The sequence below is a fragment of the Perissodus microlepis genome, chromosome 2, assembly GCF_051167445.1.
Source record: "Perissodus microlepis isolate ML-2025 ecotype Zambia chromosome 2, ASM5116744v1, whole genome shotgun sequence".
In the NCBI taxonomy this organism is placed as follows: Eukaryota; Metazoa; Chordata; class Actinopteri; order Cichliformes; family Cichlidae; genus Perissodus; species Perissodus microlepis.
Window position 1 is genome coordinate 11811492 of NC_140462.1, and position 27564 is coordinate 11839055.

General features: G+C 40.0%; 1 protein-coding gene across 38 annotated transcripts in view; it reads left to right on the forward strand.

Moving 5' to 3' along the window:
• Positions 1-26141, forward strand: part of LOC146392371 (protocadherin alpha-C2-like) — a 217762-nt gene extending 191621 nt beyond the window's left edge. For 37 of the 38 annotated variants that reach the window (XM_084946360.1, XM_084946212.1, XM_084946232.1 and 34 more), the window contains exons 2-4: positions 8579-8643; positions 12039-12124; positions 23089-26141. In XM_084946360.1, the coding sequence (XP_084802486.1) occupies positions 8579-8643; positions 12039-12124; positions 23089-23396 (459 nt within the window). In that variant the 3' untranslated portion in view covers positions 23397-26141. Of the gene's footprint in view, positions 1-2066; positions 5166-8578; positions 8644-12038; positions 12125-23088 lie in introns of those variants that run through there. The other variant, XM_084946168.1, reaches the window with a different exon arrangement.
• The last annotated feature ends 1423 nt before the right edge of the window (positions 26142-27564 follow it).

The window sequence follows — 27564 nt, forward strand, 5'->3', positions numbered from 1 at the left end:
ATGGGCGTTTATGAAGCAGGAATGAGTATTAGACAGCTGTAGAAAAAAATGCGCTGGGAAAAATAGCGAGGAGGGCGGAAAGGAATGTAAAAGATCGGTGCAGAGAACACGTGTAAATTCAGCTCTGTGTTTGTTGTTTATAAGATAAACGTCGTCTCTCTCTATTTTTGTATCATTGCCAGACTCGAAGGTTTAAACACCCCAGCGGGAAAATCTGCTAAATGTCACGGTTAGTGTGGCAGACCCATATAAACCCAGTGATGCTGCTCGCTCTGTTGATAATGCACATGTAGAAATCCACGAAGGATTTAGCACTAAAAATAATAATATTCAAATGACGTAATGTAAAAACACATTTTTTTACAGAACGTCTGACTTTCGCACATAACATTTGCCTGCTTCTCCAATTACGCCACCTATTCGTGTCGTCTTGGATTGTGAAGAATCGCCTTGTATCCGTTCATCCACTAGCAGCATCCCAGTGAGTCACTGTCTTCTCTTTGTCTCCCGAGATGCCAAACGCTGTCATTGCCGTGGGCAGACCGGGCGTGGGTGACAGTGGCAGAGCACCAAGGAAGAGAAAAGATTATGTGGGCGGTAGACGCTCATCTTGGCCCAGTGGCCGTGTTGAAGAGGATTCGGGGTTTCACAAGGCCAGATCGTCACAACGAATAACTTAACACAAGTTACTGTTTAAAGAGTGTGAACAGATCACATTAGCACTTTTTAGATATCGGTACTCTACTGGATGCATCACCGAATTTGCTGAAAATTACTTTTATTCTTGGTGGCCTTCACCAGGACATTTCAACACGAATCTCTGTTAGTCGTCAACCAAACACGTGACAAAAGCGTCCAATACTGTCTGTCCTTTTGATTCGCGTTTGGCCCAAGGCTCCAGTTAGCTTCAGTTAACTTGTATACTGGGAACCAGAGGTGAGCAGATCGAGCCAAATATCATACTGATTCCAACTGGTATTGGTATCAGATCCATACTAGCGCGATAGGATTGACACTTCTCATCTTCTAAGCTGAGTAGCCCACTGAATTGTGGGCTACTTATGTGGGTTAAAAAAAACACCACGTAAAATACACACTGCTCTTCCCGATATAAATTGCCTTTATAGGTTAGAAATATCGGTCTCAGTACTGTTATTGGTAGTATTGACATTTGTTTACTTGGCATTGGATCGATACCACTGAGCACCGAGCTAGCAAAGTAATTTAAGGGCACCCCGCGAAAGATGTTAACGTTACCACCTGCTACACATGCGCAATTTAATCCATTTAATTTAATGAATGAAACTTAAACCGTGTGTTTGGTGTAGCGTTTTAGTAGCTGCAAGATTTATGCACTATTAATTAAGGACGTGATGCTGATAACCCAGGGAAGGCGTGCATGTTGGCAAGAATCCTTCTAACGCTTTAAGTGCTTCACCAAATCCTTATGTGATTACTCAAGAATACTGTAGTTTAATTGTGCGCATAATCTGTACTGCCTATTAGGGGAAAGCCCTGCCTTGTCTTTTTGCAGATGTGGAATAGGTTAACATCTGGAGCATTTGCCTGTGACCCGGTTAGTCTGGTCACCATTTAACAACGTTATTATGTCATGTGCTTTTTCTTTTATGTGGGACTGAACCAGTTCTAATGGCTCTGCAGCTCTGGTGTTAAAGTGCAAAGCATTGTCAGCTGTCACTGAAGGGCAGAGCGGTATCATGAAGGAACAGAAATGTGTTTGTCACCTGTCTCGCAGCACTTAACACGTGATTAGGACGGGGTTAAAAAGACAAATCGTGGTCAGTTCACCCGTCACCTCCTCTTACCCCCACTGTGTTTTCTGTGATATAAAACTGGAGTTAATAAAGCCCTCTTTATATTGAACAAATACGCTTAATATTGTGTCACACCTTTATGTGGAGCCCTTCCTAAATTGTTGCATTTATGTGTTTCTTTTTCTTCCAAAACACATCTCTTTTCGTTGGACTAAAGCGTTTTTGTGTTGTTCTGGATTTGCATCAGCGAGTAAGTCTAATTTCCAGGCTGCTTCATAAATCAGTTTCCCAGCACACAATGAAAAGGGCGGTGGCACTCACAAAAAAGAGGGAAAACGATTGTGTTCATTTCTTCGAAATCAGTACACAGATGCCGCTGCAGGTTTATCTTGATTTGTAGATAGATATATCGATAAAACTACCGAGGTCTGGTCTTTTGAAGTCTAATTTTATTAGACGGTGTTTGATTATTTTTGTCGGAGGTGCTGAAATGCAGTCAGCGTCGTTTGAGCGAGAAGCTGGCCCTCCCCCTTTGCCCACAGACAGCATCGCCACATCGCAGAGAGAAAGAGAGAGAGCAATAGGCGGCATCTGTGAAAGGAGTCAGGCTTGCTAGAGGGATAGATTCGTTTAATAACACCACTCAGACAGACAAAGCAAAATATGGATGCGGAGGAAGTATTTTCATTTATGCAGACACCTGTGAAGATGCGGTTTTTATCCTGCACATAGTCGGAGTTATGCGCGGTCTGTTCCCTCGTTTTTAATGAGGCGGGTGGGGACCAACAGTAAGCTGAAAAGGCGGAAAGATTTCTCCAACCCGTCCGCAAATTCTGCCTGCCTGCGATGGCTGTGACGGCGCGATGCTGTTACAGTGTAAAAGGGAATGTGCCTTTTTCTTTGTATTTGGTTATCGTCGTACTCAGTGGCCTTACAAATGCACAAATTCGATACTCCATTCCAGAGGAGCTGGAGAACGGAGCACTGGTAGGTGACATTGTCCGAGATCTGGGTCTGGATCTAAGAAAACTTTCCACTCGACGCATCAGAATTACATCGGACAGTGGACGGAGATATTTCACCATAAACCACAAAACTGGGAAACTGGTGGTGAGTGACCGCATTGACCGAGAGACATTTTGTGAATTCAGTGGCACCTGTTCACGCAGCCTTGAGGTAGTATTAGAGAATCCGCTTGAGGTGCACAACGTGGAGGTTGAGATTTTGGACGTGAACGATAACGCGCCACAGTTCCCTCGAGATGAATATCAGCTTGAGGTGTCCGAGTCCGCTGTGCCCGGGTCTCGTTTCCACATCGAAGGCGCTCAGGATGCAGATGACGGCTCCAACTCTGTGAAGCAGTATCGACTCAGCCCAAGCGAGCACCTCACTCTAGACGCAATTAAATCCTTCTCTAATAATAAGCACATTGAGCTCATTCTCAAAAAGTCCTTTGACCGGGAGCAGATGCCCTCTCATCAGCTTATCCTGACAGCAATGGATGGAGGCACCCCACAGCGAACTGGCACGGCCAAAATTAATGTCCGTGTGCTCGACGCTAATGACAACTCGCCCACATTTGACAGCTCTGTGTACAAAGTAAAACTGTCTGAAAACTCTCCAAAGGGTGCACTTGTAATCAAGTTAAATGCATCAGATCCCGACGATGGCTTAAATGGCGAGGTTTTTTACTCTTTCAGCAGTTACACGCCAGAAAGAGTCAGACAGATGTTTTCTATGGACACAGACACAGGGGAAATTAGGGTAAAAAACAACATAGACTACGAGGAGACAACCTCTTATGAAATGTATATACAGGCAATGGACAAGGGGCCAGCCCCCACAGCAGTACACTGTAAAGTAGTTGTAGAAGTTTTGGATGTCAATGACAACATTCCTGAGATTGTACTGTCTTCACTCTCCAGCCCTGTACGTGAAGATGCCCGGGCTGACACAGTGGTAGCATTGATCAGTGTGATTGACCGTGACTCTGGACCAAACAAGCAAGTAACCCTGGAGATCATGCCCAATTTGCCTTTTAGGATCAAGTCCTTCCGCAATCACTATACTATTGTCACATCAGCTTTCCTGGATCGTGAAACCATCTCATCCTACAATGTCACAGTCAATGCTGTGGATGGAGGCACACCACCCCTGTCATCTCAGATGACCTTTAAAGTGGATGTTGCAGATGTTAATGATAACCCACCTCGCTTTGAACAGACGTCATATACTGTTTATATTACAGAGAACAATGCTCCTGGTGCATCTCTCTGTGTTGTTAAGGCCACAGACGCTGATGCTGGAGAAAATGCACGGATCACCTATACCGTCCTCAATGACAACAACCATGGCATCCCTATCGCCAGCTATGTCAGCATCAAACCTGATAAAGGTGAGGCCTATGCCCTGAGAGCCTTTGACTTTGAGAAGCTGCGAGAGTTTCACTTTCAGATTAAAGCCCAGGACAACGGTGTACCTCCCCTCAGTCGTGTGGCCACAGTTTATGTTTACGTTATGGATCAGAATGATCATGTGCCCAAGATAGTGTACCCACCTGCCAATGGAAGCCGCACCATGGAGACACTAATGAAGAACGTTGAAGCAGGAGTGTTGGTTAGCAAGATTACTGCATGGGATGGTGATGCTGGGCAGAATGCTTGGTTACTTTATTCCCTGGAGCAGACCAACACAGATGTTGATCTGTTCAAGGTGCATGAGTACACAGGTGAGATCCGCACCACACGGCGTGTCATAGAAGATAACTCCACCTCCTTCATTCTGACTGTACTGGTGCGCGATAATGGACTACCCCCACTCTCCTCCACCGCTACAATCTATGTACATGTGTTGGAGTCCCCTCCAAAGTTGGCACCTGAAACCAAACGCATCATCAGAGCTGACAGTGGCCTAAAGCTTTCCAGTGTCACTATCTACCTCATCATTGCCTTGAGTGCCACAACCTTTGTATTCCTGGTCACTATCTTTGTGCTGGCAATTGTGCGATGCCATGCCTATTGTACCCAGCCTGGCTCCTGTTGCCCTTGTTGTGTGTCCAAGAAAAATGTGCCAGAAGGAGGCGCTGCAGCAGCTGGAGGTGGGGGCGCAGCAAGAGCTGCAGGTGGAGGGCAGCAAGCCAACAATGTGGCCCTGCGACGTGACCTCAAAGTGGAACCACATTATATTGAAGTGCGGGGAAACGGGTCTCTCACCAAAACATACTGTTACAAGACATGCCTGACTGCCACGTCAGGAAGTGACACTTTTATGTTCTACAACACTGGACGGCCGCATAGTGGCACTTGGGGTTCAGGCTACGTCACCAGTCACAGTGGACAGAGCCAGATATTTGTACGGCGTCTCAGTATGCCAGATGCAACAGCAATTCAGGTGTGTTTGTGGTCTGATCTCTGTGTTTGTTATTTTAGATTTCTTTAACACTAAATGAAGCACACCATAAAAAGAAAATTCTCAGGGTTTTCTCTTCGGCAGCGTTTTAGCAGTGGGCTTGCAGCTGAAATTTGGGGCTGTGGGGCTGTGATGTTTTAAAAATATATTGCATGGTGCCGCTCCCTGTGATTGGTTAGTTCTCTTAGACTAACTTTTTTTTTTATCTGTGTCTGCTAGGATGAAGAAAGTGTTTTCATCATGATGTTAATGCACATAGTTTTCATCTTCACATTCCTTATCTTTAGGTGTTGTATCTTGATAATGGTTTGGTATGACAATGTGGATTGCTTCTCTGGATTGTGTTGTTATATGAGTGAATGGGTGTTAACATTTTTAATTGAATATTTGGTAGACTACATATTGTTTTTCTGTGTGTCACAATGTTTGATGATTCACGGTTTAAAATCTTGAAGTGTGTCTGTCCTCCACAGTAAACACTGAGTCTGTATATCAAGGTGCAAATCCTCCTCTCACTCACTGTATCTTTCTTTCCCTTTACTTATTTTGTTTTCAAAACAAACTGGTAGATTTAGCATTGCTTGTTCACCTGTGACCCCACACAGCCTGTGCTGTTTGTCTAAGGTCATCTTTGTGCCACAGTATTCAGTAGTTTTAGAGGGCAATAGGTGGTCATCTCTAAAGACAGAAAAAAGGAAAGAGAGAATCTGTGAAATAGTGCAGTTTGCCAGCTGCAAGAGCCCCCAGTCCCACTGCACCAAAATATCCGCTTCTGGTCACGTACTTCTTTGGTACTAAAGAATAAGCCGGGCTCTGGGAATTAGTAAAGAATACAGAAATGAGGCAGAGACTGAGTTTCATTCAGCATAGAGCTTCATTTTATACATTTATTTCCTTTCTCTTCTTTCTTTTTGTTATGTGGAAGTTTGAACTGTTTGCCTCATTTGTAGTTATAGTGAAACGGCATTATTTTGGATGCACATTATTTTTTTATTTTTTTATTTTATTTTTTTAGTAATTATGTTTATCCCAGAGCCTGTCTGAACAGTGTCGAGAATGCAGGAGAGATTAGGTGATAAAAAGAGAGCTGGAGAAAAAGGTAATTGTTCAGCTATCACTTGAAATGTTCCTCATTAAATGCCAGTCATGTTCGATCTTGATATGTAATTAAATGGAAGCGATGTGTTTCTCAGTGCTGTCCGTGGATTGGCTGCCTCCACACAGATGAGGCGGGGGATAAAAGGTGATTGGACACAGAGTTGATGGCGGAGGTGTGAGCTCTGTATCCATGCTAGGAGTGTTCACTCAGAAGGAGAGGGAAGAATGAAGGAAAAGGCGAGAAAATGGGAGTACGACACTATTCCCATTCCTTAATTTATCACATATTGTGAGGCAAGGAAATTAATATACCGAAAAACCCCATGGGAATTTTGTTTTTTCATCTTCACTTAATTCATATTCTCCCTTTCAAATGATGAAATAGGATGCGTTGATTTCTCATTCTCTTAGGTTTTTATTTCTTTGTTGTGTTTGTTTTTGTTTACATTTACTATGTGAATGCTTTAGTTTTGTGGATTTGTTTTTCCTTAGGAGGAATACTAACTAAATTACCAACATATTTATGTTCCAGATGTTTCTATCTAATGTGTGTATAGTCTACTGTGTGTGATTTCATGTACCCCCATAAACACCATACGGCCAGGCAGACCAGTTTCCCTTTGGCCACTGCTGTGTAGCAACAGGGCGAACATTAAGCAAAGCTGTTTAGTTCCATTTGTGGACAATCTGGTCTTATTTGTAGAGGTTATTTATTTATTTATTTCTTGTTTCACCCTCTTTATTTCAATTGTTTACAAAGTAAAATGAGCAAAATAACCTGTGTCAACTGTGTATTTAATGCCAAGCTAATGTCTTTTACTTCCTTCTAAATTACTGATCTGTTCACTGATTGCTTTTTGGTGAACAATTGTCTCCATATAATTAAGTTCACCTTTAGTTCCTAGTATGAAAAGATGCTACAGCACTCTATATCCCTGCAGACATTATCCTCTGTTTGAAAGACTCCAGGAGGAATACCAGGCTTCTCTCATTAAGACCAAATATTGGATTTCAAGGGTGATGAATGTCCACTGCAGACTCATGGAGGTCAATGCAGCTTCAGTAGTGAACATCTGTCATATTTGAAAGGAAATGGGATTGTAAATGGGTTTCTTATGAGCTGCATGGCCAGGCGGGGGGAATTTAGTGTCCTTGGTCAGGTTGGTTTGTCTTTGTCAGTGGTTTAGGATGAGATCTGAGAAAATACTATCTCATCTCGGTTATGTGGTTGCTGCAAACAGCCCATTTTGACGCAATTTGAGTCTCAACTTAGGAAGCTGCAAACAAACAATTAGTACTATAATCGCTTTTTTCAGGATATATGATGTTTTACCTTTGTGTCTGAAGTCTCATAATAGGATCTCATTAACAAATTGCACCACTGACAGTTAATCAGAGATTGTGGTGCTCATTTATCCCTCTTTTGTAGAATTGTCTGAGTCTAAATATAGAGGGACTTAATCTGATATCTGCCCTACCCTCCCTCTTCCTTTCTCCACCTGTGACCTTCACTGGGCTGAACTAACAGAGGGAGGTGGGTGTAGAGTAAAATATACACTGGGCTCTTCACAGTTGCCATGGTGAGATGTGTCAGACTCACTCAAGCAAATTGTGTGGCAGTGAAACTCAAGGTTTTGATCAGCGTAAACAAGACAGAACAGAAGGAACTCAAATACAGAAGAGTAGGTGGTGAATATATAGAGGCAGGGTAGAGAAAGGGTGGGTCTTTGGTGAGAAGGAAAAATCTAGCTGATGATACTGTCTTAAAAAAATACTGATTAAGCATTGCTGAAAAACATGCCCAGTAATGGTCTGGGAATGGAGAGGAAGCAGAAGAGACATTGGGTTAACAGCTGAAATTTGAGTCCATCATTAATATATAAAACGAAATAAGAGTTCTAGTGGTGATAAACACACAACACCCAGCTGAGTCCAAGAGGACTTATTCTGGCTGTGTGGCTTCAGGTCTTTTGTGAAACACTACAGAGTTGGTAGGCTGCTGGAGTTAAATCTCTCAAAGTCATTTTTCCTTCAAAGTGATGGATAAGAGTAGGGAGGGGGAAGAAACTAGTGTGTGAGGATAGGAGGCCATGAGCACACCTACATGATTCAATCCATCAGTCATTTTTCTGCAAACGAAGAGGCAAGCTATCGCTGCTATAGATTGTGGTTGGGTGCCTTAGCTTGTGTGTTAATGTGTGTGTACTGCACTAGGAGTTGTTGCCATGACTTATTAATGAGATGGTATTGGCTTTCACCTGTACTTAAGACTAAATTTCTCTCACTCTCTCTTGCAGCCCAAGGCACCGAATTCAGACTGGAGATATTCAGCCTCCCTGAGAGCAGGAGGTGTAATGCAGAGGTAAGGATCCAATTTTACTTTGTGACTTTACACTAAAAGTCTCTTCATACCTCACTAGTTGATTTCCAATGTTTGGCGAAAAACAAAAGGTAAACAAAGAAAAAAAAATCATATTTTTCAAGATTTAAGCCAATAATTAATTCCTGCACAGTTTTATAAATGACTGATCTGAAGTAGTTGACAAATTTTATTAATCCCTATATATGGAAGTTGCATAACCTATTCCCAAATAGTATATAGAAAAAGATTAGTGTCATATTTAAATTCTATCCAATGTAACATCTAAACATTAAATAAATGAATGCAAACCCAAGTTAAACTCGTCTTTTTCCATCAGAGGCCAAAAACAAGTTTTGCTGGTGTCATTATCCCTCCAAATATCTGCATATACAGATATTGATCTAGCATCTATCTATGCGGAGTAATTTTAAAATAAACAAAGACCTGCAAGTACATTGGGGTTATTTACAAGTTTATTAGTTGAAGGGAGTCTGTTATTTTACTTAGAGCAGGCTGTTATTTAAACATTATCTTGGAATTGAAGCAGAAAATATATGCATAGACAATAATGTATATTTAAAAAAAATAGCTTTTTTTGGGCAATGATACTGAGTTGACATTGAGATCTGTCGTAAAGGGTATGGAGTTTTCCCATTCCAATGGCTACCAGGCAAAAATTTAAAATATTTAACAAAGCCTACCCAGCTACATATCAAACATTTAGCCAGATGAGGCATTTGCATTCATTAATTGGCCTATTCCAGTAAGGATTATCTTTGTGCATTCTTTGCAGTGATGTGAGTGCTGCCTTAAGTGGAAGGATTTAATCTTAACATCACCCATTAATTACCATTTTCCACTGTACATTATGTTTATTAAACATATAGTTAAGGTAAATTTAGAGAATTTAGAGAAGTACCTTAGATTTGATTTAAGCATTTTGTTCAAATAAGCAGAAATAATTCATCTTTAATACTCTATAGGAGAAGAGAGACACAGCAATAAGAAATACACTCAGGAATTGCTCTATGTTACCATGCCCAGATGGGGACCGGATGGGAGGGTTAGAAGCAGAGAGGGGTCAGTGATGTATGAAGGGCAGGTTTTTTGGGTGGAAACATAGCTACAAGGAGACAGGGAGTGTGCTGCATTACCACGCTAGTGATCGCATTACAAATTACAAAATCGAGGGTCATGCTTATGAGATGGCACCATAATTACAAACAGTTACATGTTTAATGAGGTAGGAAAGTTATCTCTATCTAACTATCTCATTTATTGCTTGACTAAATTAATCTGTCCTCATCTTACAGATGGTGGCATTTAAAAACTATCAGAAGTGTTAATGCCAAACAACTAGAAACATTGCTTAAGACACCCATGCTGAGAAACACTTTGCCTTTGTCACTTTGTCTCTCCTAAGGCCCTTGTGCATATGTATATGCATGTCATAGTGTGTATAATTAAAACAGCTTCAATCATTATTTATACTCAGTGCTATTGTCCCACCTGTATTTGAATGGAGCGGCCCATCTGTCTTAACACAGATGCAACCTGAAACACTGAATCCAGTGTTGGTTTATTTTCATTATTCAAACATCATCTCTGTAGATACAAATATGTATGTACTCATGTATGCGATCTGATGCCAGATTATTAACATCGCATCATCTGAGTGTCATTAATGTTCCATAGATTCCCTCATAATTACAGCAGGGATTATTGAAGTTAATGTGTCTGAGTGAAACAGTCTAACATAGTTAATCTTTCTCGTGACTGACTCTCGCTGATGTGTTTCAGGTTGACTATCACTAAGCATCATGGAATTTTCATCTGTTTATACAGTATCAGAATCATATCTTGTGGGAGAGGTTTTGGATACAACACCCGAAAAACCATTTAATAGAAGTGACCTATTTCATTTTTTTAATCTAATCCCTGGGGAAAGCACATTTTCCCCTGTGTGTTATAAAAGTATGAGAGTACGAGTTAATTTTGTGATCATAGTAGTTATGAAATAAAACAATAAGTGGCTGAAAAATCCTGAAAATTGATAAGACAGTGGTTGCAGACAGTAGGAGAGGGTTACAAGGGAAATGAGAAAAAGAGACTACCATTAGCTGAAATATATACTGTCTGCCTGTTGCCACTGTAATGTGCTTTAATATTTAATCAGTGTACCCGATAATGCTGTGTCTTAGCAGCGCTTAAAGTTCCATCCATCACCAAATCGCTTCTCGTCATGCATCAATGCATAATCTAGTTCTAGTTGTATACTATTTTAACTGTTCACAGTATTAAAAAGAAAAGAAAACTACAATATAATCAGTTGCAAAACTTTACTTTACTACACTGGTTCTGGTTCAGATTTCTGACAGACATTAGATTTCTTGTTTTAAAACACAATCACTGACAGGTTTTAATCACAGAAAGTACTGCACATGGATATTTGTAAAAAGAAATAAATAATTTTCTACATATCTATTTTTAAGCTGATAATTGTGAAAAGAACTATAGTCAGTGCCAAAATTTGTGTGGATCAATGAATTGAATTAAAGTAGAAGCAGGTTGAGAAGCAGAATAAAACGTTGCTTTAGAACAGCAAATTAAGATGATATGTATATTTTTGTAAAATCATTTTATATTGGTAACTGCATGCTGTGATAGCCTGCCATGGGATAATGAATCACAGGTATATAATTGTACAGTTTAGGTGAATTTTAGGTGAATTCACCTTTGAACAGAGGCTCTCTCATCCTCCCATCTTTAGATAACAGATATTTGGGACACCTTTTAAAGACATGTAGATATAACCAAACTGTGCCCTCTTTTTTAAATAATATTTATTTTTTTTTATTACTAAAACCACAATGTCTGAGCCAGACAGTATAATCTTCCACTTTTCAAGACAAGGCAGACACAGTGAGATTGGACCATGGTTTGTAGTAGAATTTCTGTTGCTGCTGTTTAACACTACACAGAATGTGGTGTTTTTCAGTAGAGCAGAGGGTGTTGGAGTCCCACAGAGTTGGTGTGAAAATGTAAGAACAGCCATCTGTAATCCATAATCCAGAAAATGTTGGGAAAATGTAGAGTAACTACTTTAATCCTAATCTGAATGAAGCTGTTCTGGGATTTCTGCACCATTAACCAACCCCCACTGTTATTATAGTGTGTATTAAAAGAAACATATGGAGATAGGAAAACTGGGTTTTGAATCCATACCTTAAGCTGTGAAATTCAGATGTGAAATCTTAACATACTATTAGAAAAAACTTATCTTAATGGATATTGTTTATAATATGTGTGCAAAAATACTTTTGTGATCTGTAATATGCTGGTGTGTGTGTGTGTGTGTGTGTGTGTGTGTGTGTGTGTGTGTGTGTGTGTTTCAGTTCAGTGCATATGGAGGAGTCCTCAGTAATGCAGGGAGCCCAGGGGGTTCTGGTTCAGAACTGGCCCACTGCATCCAGTGCTGCTGGTAAGAATCTCTCAAGCTACTTCCACCTAGAATAAGCACAGTTAATTATACCTCTGGCTAAAGATTAAAAAATTAAATATACATATACTGGGAGGTCTCCATGATACACATAGTGCTAGTTTAGTCCAGAAAGTCTAAAACAATGCTCAATGATTCGGTGTCAAGCACAATTCTTGACACAGGTTCATACAGTTATGATGGAATTTTCTCTTAATAAAGTATGCAATGCAAACATCCCAGTTCTACAGTCACGAGAGCTCTGTCCTTGGGACGTCTCAGCTCCTCTTTTATACCCTGACAAAACAACTCTCTGTATCTCTTCAGTTACGACAGTTGCTTATCCGACCCAGGTTGTTGCTGGGCAGGGAGGACTCGGACTATCTTTCTCCAGGAAGCACCTGGGCTGGTCTTGAGCATAGCAGTTGAGCATAGCTAAGCAGTTACACCAGGTCATATTGACACACATGTGTCCTTCACCTAAAAAAATAAAAGGTTATACAAAATTCTAAAATGAAATTCTAAGCACCTAAATATAAATGTGACAATAAACTAGAATTTTTCCCATTACAACATGCAGTTAAGATTGTCATACACCAACAAAAGCACATCATTTAAAGCTTATCAAGGAGTGTGTACAGTGGTTATCAAATACAGGACTGTAATAAAATGATCAAGACAGAGATACCATCTACGAGATTGCCTGACCATCTCCTACCGCTTCCTGCTGCCAAAGGGAAAGGAAATGACATGTGCTAGGTAGGTGGAGATAGATATCTCTGCTCTCTTGTAGCAGGAAGAGAAAAAAATTTAGAGAAGGAGAGGAAGTGAAAGTGACAATAGTTGATTGAATTATCAGCAAGACGTTTGGGGAAGCACAAGCTACTGATTCACAGAGGACAAACATTAACATAAACACATTAGTGAAGCGTAATCATAAATGATTACAGTCATCCTCCTTTAAATGTGGATTAGGGATGAGCTAAATGTAATAGCATTTTTCAATATTTAAATGCATTTGTAATCTTTTAAAATTGAGATAAAAAAATCAGATTGTATCTGTGCATTCTTGCTTGCACTGAATGCAATCATATGCAAGTCATCTATTGTTGTTGTCAGGTATTATGCAGATCCTGCAAGAGTGAAAAAGCCTCAAAAGGGCCACTATGCCATTGTGACTCATAAAGTTAGGGATTTATCCTTAATGTGCTAAACAATTATGACAATAGAGTGGTCCACTCAAAGATAGAAGTCCTTTTAATTACAGAAAACAGGAAATTATACATTTTTAATATCTGGCCTTCATTAGGGTGAAAAAGACCTTGTTAATTATTAAATGAAATACTGCAAAGAAGATTATAGGGAAACAATTCCTGCAAACAGTGACAGCACGAAAACAAAAATGCTAAATGACTGCTTTTATGTGAGCTCTTACAGGTAGGGATGGGTATCGTTTAGGTTTTATCCAATACCGGTGCCAAACTGGTACTTTTGAAACGGTGCCGGTGCTTAAACGGTGCTCAAACCGGTGCTTAAAGAATGGAAAACACAAAATTGGTCCAAAAACCTCTCATGTTCAGCTGTTTTTTTAAAAAAAAGATAACAATGTTAGCCTTTTCTGCAGCTATAGGGCACATATGGTATCACTCTGGGCTGGAAGCAGTGCTTAAACAATGGAAAAAACACAAACTTTGTCCAAAAACCTCTCATGTTTAGCTGTTTTCCACTTTTTCTTTGGTCATTTTAGCCTTTTTGGCCAGGGTGAAGGGAGCATCTGCCATCAAACAAGAAGACAGCCGCATGTAACTACAACGGTGTTTGCTAGTTCACCTTACATGCATTAATGTAATAACGTGGTTAGCCTACTCAACGTAAACACACTAACAACATTAAGCTACTCACGCAGAGAAGAACAGCTGCTGCTGCCATCATCATCCGTCATCATTTCTGCTACACTGGCAGGGCTAGGGGCCAGGACTCTAGTCTTCAGGTTTTTGGGGGTTGTTGCTAACTCCGGGTCCGATAACAGGCACCACACCCGCAGTAGATGTGCAGGGCTCGCAAAATCGCTAGCCCGACGTCCCGGGGCTAGCGATTTTTCCAGTCGGGCTACCAAAATCTAACTCAGCCCTGCCCGTCGGGCTATCATAGGAAGGAAAATATATGTCTATGCTTTTGCATTCTTTCGCCAATGTAATTGAGTAATTATGTCATTGGCATCGATGAGCCACTGTCAATATGTGACATATTGAAATCGCGTTTGAATTTGCGCTTGTTTTTTGCTTTCACTTTCATTTTGCAATTGCGCGAACGGTGTGCAGAGAGCAGCAGCACTGATTGGTGAGTGACGATTAATTGCGCACCAATTCCTCTGACATCGTCTTATCACTCATTAGCTTACTATTCAAACGCGACAAGTGAAATCTCTCGCAGCAAGCTTAAACATGTGAGAGGTTGAGTGCGCAAAGAATCGCTGACCGTTATGTAAGTACGTGTGTAAAAGCAGCAGGATTTACGCTGGTATTTTAGTTCTGCTCAGCCAAATAAGACAGGTCAGGGTGAAGAAGGGGCAGCCAAAGAAAAGCCTACCACAAAACGGAAAAGTTATGACAAATCAGACTATGAGGCCAAAAGAAAGCGCAGCTTTTTTGGTTTCATGGACAAAAGAATTTCTGTGGCTGGAATATGACAAGCTAAATAACATGATGTTCTGCCAGGCGTGTTGTGAGTTTCATTTGATTTCTGAGTCGACAAGCGCCTTTGTTACTGGGACCAGTAATTTTAAGAAAGACCCCATCAGAACCCATGAGAAATGCAAGAAATGCATTATTGCCCAGTCTGCAGTATCTTTCCCAGAACAAACAGCAATTGCAAAAAAACATACTAAAAATAAATCAAGCACAACAAGAACTCCTGAAAAAGCTGTTTAGAACAGCGTGCTATATTGCAAAGAGTGAACTACCATTGGCAAAATTTAGCAGTCTTTGCAAACTTCAAAAAGCAAATGGCCTAGATCTTGGTTCCACTTGCCTCTTACCTGTGACTTCATTGGAAATTTCAGATTCAGGATCTGACACAGACTGATTCATGTTCTACACAGTTCTTACAAGAAATTCTTCATAGAAATTTCTGTTCAATTTGAACCAAGTATTTGAGTTGATGGTTGTAATTTTTATACAGTTGTTGTGATTTGCATTTTAACAATTTTTTTGATTAATTTTTGTTTCTGTTGCAATATTATACTTTAATGTATAATATTGTAACGGAAACAAAACATAAAAAAATTGATTTCTTTTTTACTCGGGCTACTTAAATTTATTTTGGGCTACCAAAAACTGAAGAATGCCTGCCCGAAGGGCTACCAGAGATTTTGAAATTTTGCGAGCCTTGATGTGCATGGTGTGAGGTCTCGCAGCAAGCTATCAAATACGGCGCATTTCTCGGCTTTAAAAAAAACCCGCTATGCATCGCCAGGTGTTTCATCGGATTTGAGGTGTTACCTCCTTTGACAGTATCACAGTATCACCTTAAAGCACTTGTTGCAGGCTGCTGAGTTTGCATCTTTTGCTGTGAAGTACAGCCAGACTTTTGACCGCTTCGCCTTGGGCATTTTTAATCTGTAGCTCTGCTCTAAAAGAACGTACGTACCTGGACCCGCCTACTATCCTCGGAAACGTAAAATGATTGGCTAGAATCTAAAGTGTATCATTCCATACCAGTTGGTGGCGGTAATGCACCTTTCAGTTATTTGCCAACCGCCAATACAAATGTAAGGAAGAAGAAAGTGTATCACAGCTCAGGAAAAAAAAGCACCGAAAAAAAGCACCGAAATGTGCGCTGCTTTTCGGTCTGGTTACTACCGTTTATGTCAGAACCGGTGCCATGATGGCACCGGATACCGGTACCCATCCCTACTTACAGGTATTGTAATGCCAATCGCAGTGCATTTCCAGTGCCCATAACTAAAATTTTGAAGACAGAATTAGCACCCTCAACAGAGGGATTTCAGTTGTGAACTCTTGACTTTTGTCATGATCATGGGATCCAAAAAGATTAGGAGTTAAATAGAGAAATGGTGGAAAAAAGTGAAGACAGGTGAACAAATGAGACTGGCATATGTACATTAAGAAGGTTGTAGCAAGGATGAAATTGCAATTAGATTTAGATAAAGAGGTGATTTGTAGTAATTAAGAATGTGGAGCTGGCATGGCCTGGTATCTTTTATAGACAGGAGGCGGTGGGCTCAGCAGGCAGACAAACTACCCACACAGAGACTACTGTTTCTTCCTATCCACACGCACGTATGCACAGCCTCCTCCGCTCTGCCATCGATTTCTTGCCTTGACTGAGGACTTACAGCCTGCTGGCACTTAAAAACCTGCGAGATAGAAAAGAGAGGAATAATTCAGGGATAAAAATGCCAGATAATATTAAAAACATTTTGTTTTAGTGGAGGAAAATAATGAAAATGATTTGTGTTTTTACTTTCCTGTTGATTCTGTTTATAATATCTCAGAAATGAGACAATGTGAGATAGGGATTTAATGTGGCCTGTCATATCACTATGAGTCATAGGCTGTACTGTTTATAATAAAAATCATGTTTGTTAGGCCAGCTTTAGAGTTGATTGTTAAGAGAATATTTTGGGTGGTGAAAGTAAAGGATGCTGTTCTACCACAAAGTCCGTTTCATTGCTCCAGTGTAAGACGCAGAGGGACAACCGACAGCGCCCCTGTTTTTTTTCTTTTTTATTTAGTATATACGGATTTGCAAAGCGGTATCAATTTGTGTGTCTGTTTTGTTGTCTTGTGTTTTCATGTGTATGTGAATGTGTCTGTGAGTCCTTGGCTGTGCTTCTAAGTGTGTTTTGGCTGCCTGCTTTGTGTGCTGCTCCTGCTGTGACAGATGGAGAACAGCCCACGCCCAGATTAACAGGCCCATATTAATGAAATCAGGGTTCTGCTTGGTGCGTAACTCTCCCTCTTCCTCTCCTTTGTCCATTCCCCCTCGGTCTTTGTCTCCTGCCCCCGTCTATTTCACAGCTTAGTCACTAAACCAAGCACTCACTGGGACTACACAGAGAGCTGCACAGCACTGCAGCAAGGGTGATGGGAAGGAGATGGGTAGGTTGTAATGCAAAGGGTTTGAAATAAAAATCCTATCAGAAAATAACGGACAAGGTGAAGATGAAGGTAGGATCAGAATGATGGAGAAGAAGTGAGAAAGAAATATGAGTCAGAGACAGAGTGATCCCAGTATTATTCTCCATCACCATAAGCACTGTCACCATGACTCCTTCTTATGTCCTACTGCTTCACTGGAGGATGTAGTTTCCATAGCAACCATTCATGGCTGCTAATATTGGCAGGGCAGGCAGGAAGGTGGGGAGAGCTGTTATGTTTGGGGGAGGGGGGTGCAAACATATGGTATGGGACAAAAGATAATGGAGAAGAGAAAGCACGCTGGGGGCAAAGGAAAAAAGCACCCTGTAGCATCAGGTGAAGGGCAGTGGGAGGAGGTGAAATCTCCATGAGCAAAAGGGAACGACAGAGTTAAAGGAGAAAGGGATATGTTTAGATAGTGAGAGTTGGAGTGAGGAGGGTGACCTACATTCATTGGGGCGGTGGTGTACTGCAGAGGTGGATGCAGGTTTTGTGTTTTCTGTATTACGCTAGATCTTGCATGCAAACTGAAATGTCCCATATACACAGAGGAACAGAAAAATGTTTTAGACTTAATAGTGACCAACTACAGTGGCAACAATTAACTGAAGAGTAAAGTAAAAAGGACAAATCCGAGGGAAACAGTTTAGAGAGACAAGATGCTGCATTATACTCATTTAGTGCCTCTTCCCTTAATCCTATAATTGCTCTCCAGAAAATAGGAGCATAAAATCATCATTTACATTCACTTTGTTAGTCAGTCTCATTTGAAAGGAAGTGTGAATTTGCATAGGTGGTAGGTAAAGAAGACTTTCCGACAGACTAATGGACAAATTCAAGGCCACGTGCCATAATTTCTTGATGCAGTTTTTTGGCTAATGGAGTGGTCTTAAAACTATAATATAATAATCAGAGAAAAATATGTAGTGAAACTAAGTTGACTTAATATAAGTTTAGTATGAAAAATAGGAAATTTGCTGATAGTATTATACTGACCATAAAATTAGGCTAGACTCCTTTGTTCTGCAGATTTTTGGATTAAAAAAACATATGGCCTTGGGAGTTGGGGACTGAAAGGTGGCATGCCATAACACTGTAAGAAGAACTATTTTAAGGTGTATCTAATGTTTTTGTGTGTGTGTGTGTGTGTGTGTGTGTGTGTGTGTGTGTGTGTGTGTGTGTGTGTGTGTGTCAGATTAAAGGTAAGGTAGAACAGTCTAAAAGCTATGTGGGACTGTTTCTGAATTTCTACTCACCATCTGCCTTCTATTCCTAGCTCAGATGTTTGCTTTCCTTTATTGTCAGTCTGTTCTTTTATTCCATCCCATATTTAAATATCTTGCCAGTTCTCTTACTTTTCTCCCTCTCTCTGGAGAATAAATCGATCTCCACTTTCTAAATGTTGTTGTTATAGCACCTGCATGGCTACATAAACCCTATACAGACAAATAGGAATATCTCAAACTTCCACTCATACACTGAAAATTATTGTCATTTTACATTAAATTTAAACCCTGTCTCTGGGGACTTGTGTCCACCATCTGCCACATGATCTAGGTGGGAGCAAATAGCAAGGTCATCAGTCTGGCATGAAACCCAAACAGACACATCCACACACATACATACTGTATATTAATGCATAATTGTCGTTGAATACCTGCAAACACCTGCAGCTGCATAGTATTTTTTACCCTTGGCTGTATCCTTATTTCATTTGCCGTCAGCACAGTTTAGAATGTGTGGTGATTTATTCAGCCACCCAAATGTATTCTTCTATCAACACAAAGGGTGAAAAAAAACTGGATGCATGAATTAGAATTAGGCTTTTAGGTATACGGTATTATCACATTTTGTTTTTATTAAAATGTACACACACTCAATGCTCAGCACAGAACAGTAACAGAGACTGGTGCTATTTTAGAAAAGGGTGTGGTCCCACTGCAGTATGGTAAAAGCAAAACAAAATACACCTTGAGGATCTTTTAATCCATTTTTTTCTCTGCTCCCACCCTCCGTTTTGGTGGTGAGTGCTTCATATCTGCATCCATCCTTGCACATTCTGGCTCCCTTTTCTTCCTCCTCCTCTTGCTTCTCAGCTCGTTATGTAACGCTGCACTGCGCTCCACTGCGCTTCTGCCCGAGTGGCCGATGGTAAGGCAGGACAAGCGGATGAATAAAGTAGAAGTGACAAAATGGAGCTGGGGTGATTTGAGTGGCTGTGAAAACCTTTGGCTGCACAGGGGGAGCAATGGGACATTTGCATGCAGAGAAGCTCGACTGGGGACTCCAGAGATCAGCTCAGGAGAGCACCGACAATAACCCAGACCGCTAATCCAAAATTATTAATTGGAGTGGCTTGTATCTTTCTAGCAGTGCAAAGGCAGGAGGTTTGCAGACAGGGGCAATAGTCATTACTATGAAATACATGAACATCTTCATCTCTAATGTGCCTGGTAGTTATCACTGATGGACAAACTGTTTAATACCCAGTCACATTGATGTTACTATAAACACTGTTAGACTTGATTAAGACTCTTGTCATTAACTGGAGGGATGGCAGTTGGATGACTGAATTTCCATGCTACATTAGTTGAAAGGTCAGGGGAAATGAGAGATAGACAGAAGAAAGAGGGTGTGGAGTTTTAGTGTGCGAAAAACATGAACATTTAATATTGATGCAATAATGTTGAGATCAGTGTTGAGTGAGGCGAGTGTGTCACCATTGTGAAGTAAAAGATACAAAGAAGATGGAATGAATAAAAACAATTGAAGAGACATACAAGCACTTTTATATTTAGCACATCAAAGTGCTAAATATAAAAGTGACAGATGTGCAGTTACATCTCAGATCTAATACACATCACTGTCTACTGTAGTTAGTAACATCAAAATGACCTATGAGCCTTACAGAGTTGGGATTCTGTTATGATATTACCTTTTTAGTTGCACCAGAGCCGATCATGACCAGACTATAGTCTCACTTGACCCCACATCCCTATAATCCCACATAACACAGTGTCTTTTTTTATTAGTGTCACTCTGCTCAGCCTTACTGTTTCCCATCTGCGTGCTCCCAGCGTGACTCATGACTCTCCAGGGTGTTATTCCGTTTATGATTGTAACTTTGCATGGAGGCACTGCTGTCTCATCAAGTTCACACATTGAATTAGACAGGTAATTTCTTAGAGGCAAGAGACTGGACACTTTAGAGCAAAGCTTTGCCAGTATTTCAGTGTTATGCATTTTCATTTAGTGCTTCAGTTTTTCTTTTCTTTGTTTCTCCTCTGCTTTTGCGATTATAAAATCAGTCTTATATTTCTGCTGGGGGGAAAGGGACAAGGGCTTATCCATGGGAGAAAGGCTGTCATCTTAATGAATGTGACTTTTTCTGTCTCTCGGTCTACATTTAGAGAAAGCCTGTCTGCCCTGATCTTCTCAGTCTCTTTGTCAAGTTCAGTCTTCTCTCTATAGTTCTTACAGCTGTGTTGTCACAGTCAATGGAAGCACGATATTTGTGGGCTATAGCAATGGGGAATGATGCAAATACATGGCCCACTTAATTTTTTTCATTTTTATTTCAATGATTATTTTTTAGTGTATTACTATTCATTGTTTCTTAAAGCCCAACCAACTGTCTAAAACACATATATTCAAATTCCAGTGTAATAAAGTGCAAATGAATATACAAGTGTTTACACTGGAGAAGGTAAAACTTTAAATTGCTTATTTGTTTCGCTTGAAAATTATTGAAATGTTGAGCCTATTGTTAGTAGGTGCCTGGTAGTTTCTCTATTCCACCTAATCATGTCAGCTATTATTCAAATTTGAAAAAAACAAAAACAAAACTGTTTTCTGATTCAGCTTGGGCAGTTTCCCTACAAGACAAGCTTTAGAGGAGTACCTGCCTCAATCAGTGGGACACATCTCATCCCAACTATTAGCACATGTCGCTCATAGTTGGTAATGGTAAATGGTATAAGTTTAAAGGAGGGAACAAGTCTAAGGAACAAAGAAGACATTTTTTTTAAATTAAATAGAACATAAGAATTGGATTTAGTTTATTATTCTTCAACTTGATGGAACCCGAGAGTTTGGGTGTATCACTCTTTCACTATAGCCACTATAATTCCTATCAATGTAATGTTTATGTGGGTTATCCGAATTTATTGAAACAGTTCCCCCAGTTCTGCCTTTGCTCACATCTACTGTTACATTCATGAAGTGAAAATTATGTTTTTATGTCTGAGGTTCTTTTTTAACTACACAAGATAATCATAATAATCATAATTAAAAAGTTATATTTAGTGTATTTAAAAGTTTTCTGTCACACTGGCTTAGTATTACGTTTTCAACAGCAGATTAATGTTATGGCCCTGGAGGCCTCTCAGGTCTTACTTTGGTAAGACACATTTTTACCAAAGAACAACAATTTTCTTTTGCTGCCTCAGTTGAACCTCCCATGTGTTTGTGCATCTCCTCTGGCCTGTGCATTAGGCCTCTGTATAAGGCACTGAAACGCCACAAAGCAAATTTAAATGTCAGGAAATTACCAAACAGTGAGTGCTGTTGAGTGCTTTCTGTAATAGTTCTAGAACTGCCACAAAAACAAAGCCTTTCATGTTCATATTTAGGCTGACATTTGACTTGAAATAAAAAAAAATGTAAGACATAGTGTGTAACATGAAAGCTCAGTAGGTAATAAAAGAATAAGATAATTTTGGAAGCTGGTATTCTTTACTCTGGGTACTGCATGAGGTCACACTTCTTTTTCCAGACTCTGTTACTTTTGGTTGAATGGAGCCGTGTTCAGTATATCTCCTCTTTGCAAAGAACACAGAAAAGGAGTCAGAGCAATATAAGGAATATGAAAAGCAAGTGTGGCAAGTAGGTAATTTCTGCGAGGAAAGAACCAAAGTGACTGTGCCTTATGTTGTCATGTTCTGTGCAATAACAAAGTACCAACCAACTAAGTAAGGATGTGATCATGCATTGAAGCATTGTCAGGCTGGCTGTCCAGGCCTTTCGAAATACAGCTGTTTGTGACTGAATAATGGTGTGTTATGTCTGCATCCATTCATAAACATGCTACCATTTCTAGCAGTGCAGTGTATAACCCAAGAGCTGGATGCAGCAGCTAATACATTATCTAATAAAATTGAAATGTTTCTCCAAGGTAAATTCCTCTCACAGCTTCAGTTCAAGACCTTTCCCAGCTTTTAACATAGTAATTAAAGTCATATTAGCTTGGATAGGTAGGGAGATTTTGATTTACTGCCCACTTTATATTTTCTTTCTTTAAACCTCCCACAAAGTTCAACCACTTCCCACCTTTTATATCATGTCATGTCTGTTGTTACCAATAATTATGTACTGATAATTTTTTTTTTCATTGACTGCTGTGGAGATCATTGACATTTAACTGCATTTGGACTTTTAACCTAGTAAATCTGATTAATGTATATGAATGCGAAGGGCAGATTTTCCCTGTGCTTTTCATTTACTTTGCAGTAGCAGATTACACAGTGATTGCCTCTTATAGGCATGCTTTATAAGCTAAAATGATTACTTTTATCTGATATCGTTAAGAAATTAAGAATCAAAAATACAAATCTGATGACATGAAAACATTTGAAGGACACAGAATAATGGAAAGGATGGCCATAAAATACCACCATAGTTTACCATTATTATTTTTTTTTGGTAGTAAACCTACAGTGCTATAGTTGCACACAGCCACCACTGAGTCATTTCAAGAAAAAAAGAAATGTGATATAAACTATTATTCCATCTTTTCTTTTCTTTCAGATGGTGAAGGAGGAGAGGTTTCGCCCCCGATGGGTGCTGGCGTAGACAGCAACAGCTGGCACTTTCGCTATGGCCCCGGTGGTCCCGGTGCACCTCCACAACACCTAAAACCTGGAGAAGTTCCCCCAGAAGCCTTCATTATCCCTGGCTCCCCTGCCATAATATCTATCAGACAAAACCAAGGAGGAGAGGACGACAAGAGTGATTTCATTACCTTTGGAAAGAAAGAGGAGGCCAAGAAGAAAAAGAAGAAGAAGAAGGAAAAGAAAGACAAGAAGGATAAAGGAAAAGATGATGGAGATGAGTAGACGAGAAGAGAATTAAAACTACAAAGTGGAAAAGGGTGTTGTTAAAACAGAGGTATCAACTTAAGTCCACTGGGAAAAATACATTGTCAAAACTATTTCCTAATTTCACATTTTGATCATAATATTAATTTAAAAATCTCTCTCCTTTGTGAACCTGGCCTTTTCAAGATTTATTTTACCTTCAGTTCCTGATTGTGGTAAATTACAGATCTTGCCTTGATTGAACAAATAATGCAATACCTAATAAAATTATAGCGTTTTCCCCACACCCCTATGTGCCTACACACCCCAAGTCAACTCACGACATCCTTTCAACTCCTTTAACCCACTGGGCTTATTGGCACCTCTGTCTTACCCCATCCAAACTAAAGTGTATAAATCACTCCCTCTCTCTCTCTCTCTCAGAGGAGATGAGATGCTTTTACGAGAACAACTAAAAGCTGTGCCAGCAAAGGAAAAGAAGAAACATAAAAAAAAAAGACTGAGACAGATTTCTGCAGTCTGGAGCTGGACACACTCTACTTGTAAATATCATGGGCGAGAGTCACCTAAATTAAGGCTAACAAGAAACTGCTGCAGATTCCTCTGGTAATTACCAACAGTGTTTCCTGAGATCTCAATGAAACCACATGCACATACGCATGCTCACATATTCAAACATGCAAACACAAACTTATCATGAAAAAGTGGACACAGAAAGCACTTGACACTAAGAGAGAGGGAGCAAAAAAACAGCTGGCATAAAAGAAAAGTGCTTGAAACCAGACACTGCAAGCTTTTTGCCCTGCACAGTTGCCTATGAGGTGCACATCAACTCTCTCAGGATTGATGCAGCATGATTTGCAATCACTCTGTATTTGCTCACTGCATTGAAAGAACACATCTTCCGCCAGAACCCCAACTGAGGAATGCAGAGAACACTGGAAAGATGGAGAGAAGACACCTCACATTCTCCTGAGTATCACCAAGGGGAGAGTCCAGCAGGGCTGGCACATGACTCCATGCTGAGTCAGTGAACTCTAATGAAAACTTTGAGTTCATCAGGAGAGTCTTTGATAACACCATCTTTCCTCCCTCCGCTGCAGCAAAAGCCTAATGCTTTCTGCTTTGAATGTTTGGTAGCAACCAGTCCTTACCCAATACCTTGAGTTTACAAATGCTCACCTGCTTGTACTTGCCCCATGCTGCCAGGAGCCATCTTCTCCTGCCCAAACCGCCTTTTTTTGTGACAATGAAGTTTGTAAACATGTTATGTTTTCATTCATTTTCTGAAGAGATTCATTATAACATACTCTTTTTTTTCTTCATAGCTTTAAATGATTTTTGCTTGACATACCCATCACCATTTACCCTCGAACACTGACCCTAATCCCCACTCTAACCCCCTGCCCAGGATCAGTCCTGGGAGTGGCCCGTTCTGAACATTGTGGTGTGCTGCTGAGAGCAGCATGGAGTAATGTGGATGAGGCCTGGGGAAACCCAGTTGGGGAGAGGGGCTATGCCCTGAACTCTTGTCAGATGTTTCTTAAGTGCAAAACGGTTCAGCGCTTTTAACTTGTGAATAATACACTATGTGGTTCATTTCCTGTTTGTAGCCACTAATGAGAGAGGACCAGGTGGGATGAGGCTGATTACAGGGACCCTGGAGGACTGGGATAGAGTGAGGAGACAGGTGCCGTGGGCTGGCCCTCCCTCTCCATGTACAAGAGAACTTCTCCAGCTGATTGTTCACATATTAGCTTGTATGTACGCTGTAAATGTAGCGTAGACTAGATTGTCTCTACATTAGCAATTGAAACTTGATAAGAATATGGGCAACTAAGGACTCCGATCCCAGAGCTATATCCCACCAATCGTCTCTCAAGAGGTTTTGAAGTAGGGGCACACACAATAGCCTCAAGGCCTGCTTCTGTTGGTTCCCCTCCCCCTGCCTGTAACTTGTTGCCACATCCCCAGAGTTTTGCGGCTCAGTATGACGTCACTCCATTAAGTGGCTGCTGCATGTACTGCTCTAAGGAAACACATACTATATAGAGAAATATATATATAAATAGATAGATGGCTATGATTTTATTCTTTTGTATTATCATTTTTCTTCATTACTCGCACAGGAGATATTTGTATGTACTTCTGTCTCTGCCAAACATCGATGTACTAAAATCTTCACGCTCCACAGATGTTGTATGGCATCCACTAAACCTCTTTAGATATTTGTAAATGCTATAGTGTGATACCTTTCAACGCAAGTTCATTATTTTTCTTTCACCAATGATAATTTTGTTTTGGAGAACAAACAAAACAAGAAAAAAATGAAAAAAAAAAATCACTCTGTGTCTGGCTTTGACATGATGACCTAACTAACACTGTATTATTGTAACTGAAATATGTATGATCCTATGATGAGCTATCACTTCCCTTTCACTCTTAAAAAATAAAAAAGAGAAAAAAATCCAGTGTAAAAAATAAAAGGATATATGTAGTGTATGCTTGTGTTTAGTGAGTGTTCATGCTGTCATTCTTTTCCAATGTATGGTGGTGAATTATGGTGGCTATGTGCTGTTCTGATTGGATCAGCCAAGATCTGTTGTAAAACCCTTTTTTGTACACCCTCTCATCAACTGTGACAGTGACGTAGTGAATTTCATTTACTTCATTTATTTTTTGGACTTTTTATTTTCCATAAATGGATACAGTGGTAATGTGTTTGGTTTATAAATCACTAATAAAATTTGCTTTATTAAAATACATGTGAATATATTGTCTTGTGTGTGTGAGAGAGATAACTCTGTGCTTTTCCCCTGTCATTTGAAGGCCAATTAAATAGTGACTAAATCTATTTCAGTTCATGTGCATGTTTAAAATACTACACCTATTTAAAAGTTGCCTTTACAATTACAATTTTTTGGCAGGCAATATAGAAAACAAGTGCATCTCCTTACAGAGGGCAGGGAGAACAAAATATCTGCAGGCAGCTCTCCTCTGTCACACATGCTCACATCCTTCTTTCTCTGAACTGACATGCAGTCAGGTACAAAGACTCGTTCCCTGCAGAGATGAAAGACAAGTACATTGAGGTACTTAGTTTGGGTGCCTAATTTCTCCTCATTAAAAGCATGGTCACAGATGATCCAAATGGTCCCATGTGAAAGTAAGCTTCCAGATGCACCATAATTTAATAGAGGCTAAGTAGATTTGATGTATCCCAGTGTGTGAGTTTGTCGAAATACCTACACAGTAGTGAGCCATTACTCATTCTGGCCTAGATAAAATGCAGCATTGATAATCAATACATTTATCCAGTTTGTCAGGAAGTTCAATAGTTTCCTACTTTAGACTGTTTAAAAAAATCAAATTTCCCACTTTGCTTTTATCTGCAGTCTCATTTGAACAAAATGTAAGACTTTTTCAATGCTGAGTTAATAGCCCAATACTAATGCTAATAAAGTCTCCTTCTTTCCAGTTTTCATCCAAAGACGGGAGACTGTGATGAGAGAGGTTCAAGAGTTCATGTTTAAAAAAAATGCTTGCAAAGATGCAACATCCGTTTCTTTATTTCATTCTCTCCGGGAGACAGTTTCCATGGTTACGGCTATTTGGGGAATAGTCTCTATAGCAACAGCCTTATATACTTAGCAAGCACAGGAGGGTTGAAACAGCAGGGTGCCCTGGATGGGTGTGTCCTTTTATATGCCACAGACAGCATTTCACAAATGACTATAGCTACTGATTTAAAGATTCAACACAGTATCTCAAATTCCTTTTCTAACAGGAACAACAGATAAGAAAACACTTTAACCAAACGACCTACGCCCACACATTCAAAATGCCTACAGTAACACATTCCCATGCGGATTTACAAGATATGTTGTGGTATTTGTATATTTTAGCTCATTTGAGGTATACAAACAAATTAGCAAACAAAACAATTGGATTGGTTGCAGAAAAGTAGCCCACAGTGTTTGGTCTGCAGAGCAGTGAATCTCTGGCTAATGAATATGGATATATATTATGACATAGCAAACAGAAAGAAGCACAACAGAGGGCCACTTGCTCACACTATTTACACACTGTACCTTTCAGACACAAATGTGAATGAATTAAAACACAACATAAACACAGACTACACAATATGTTTTAGGACATGTAAGGAACTAATGGATGAAGGTCA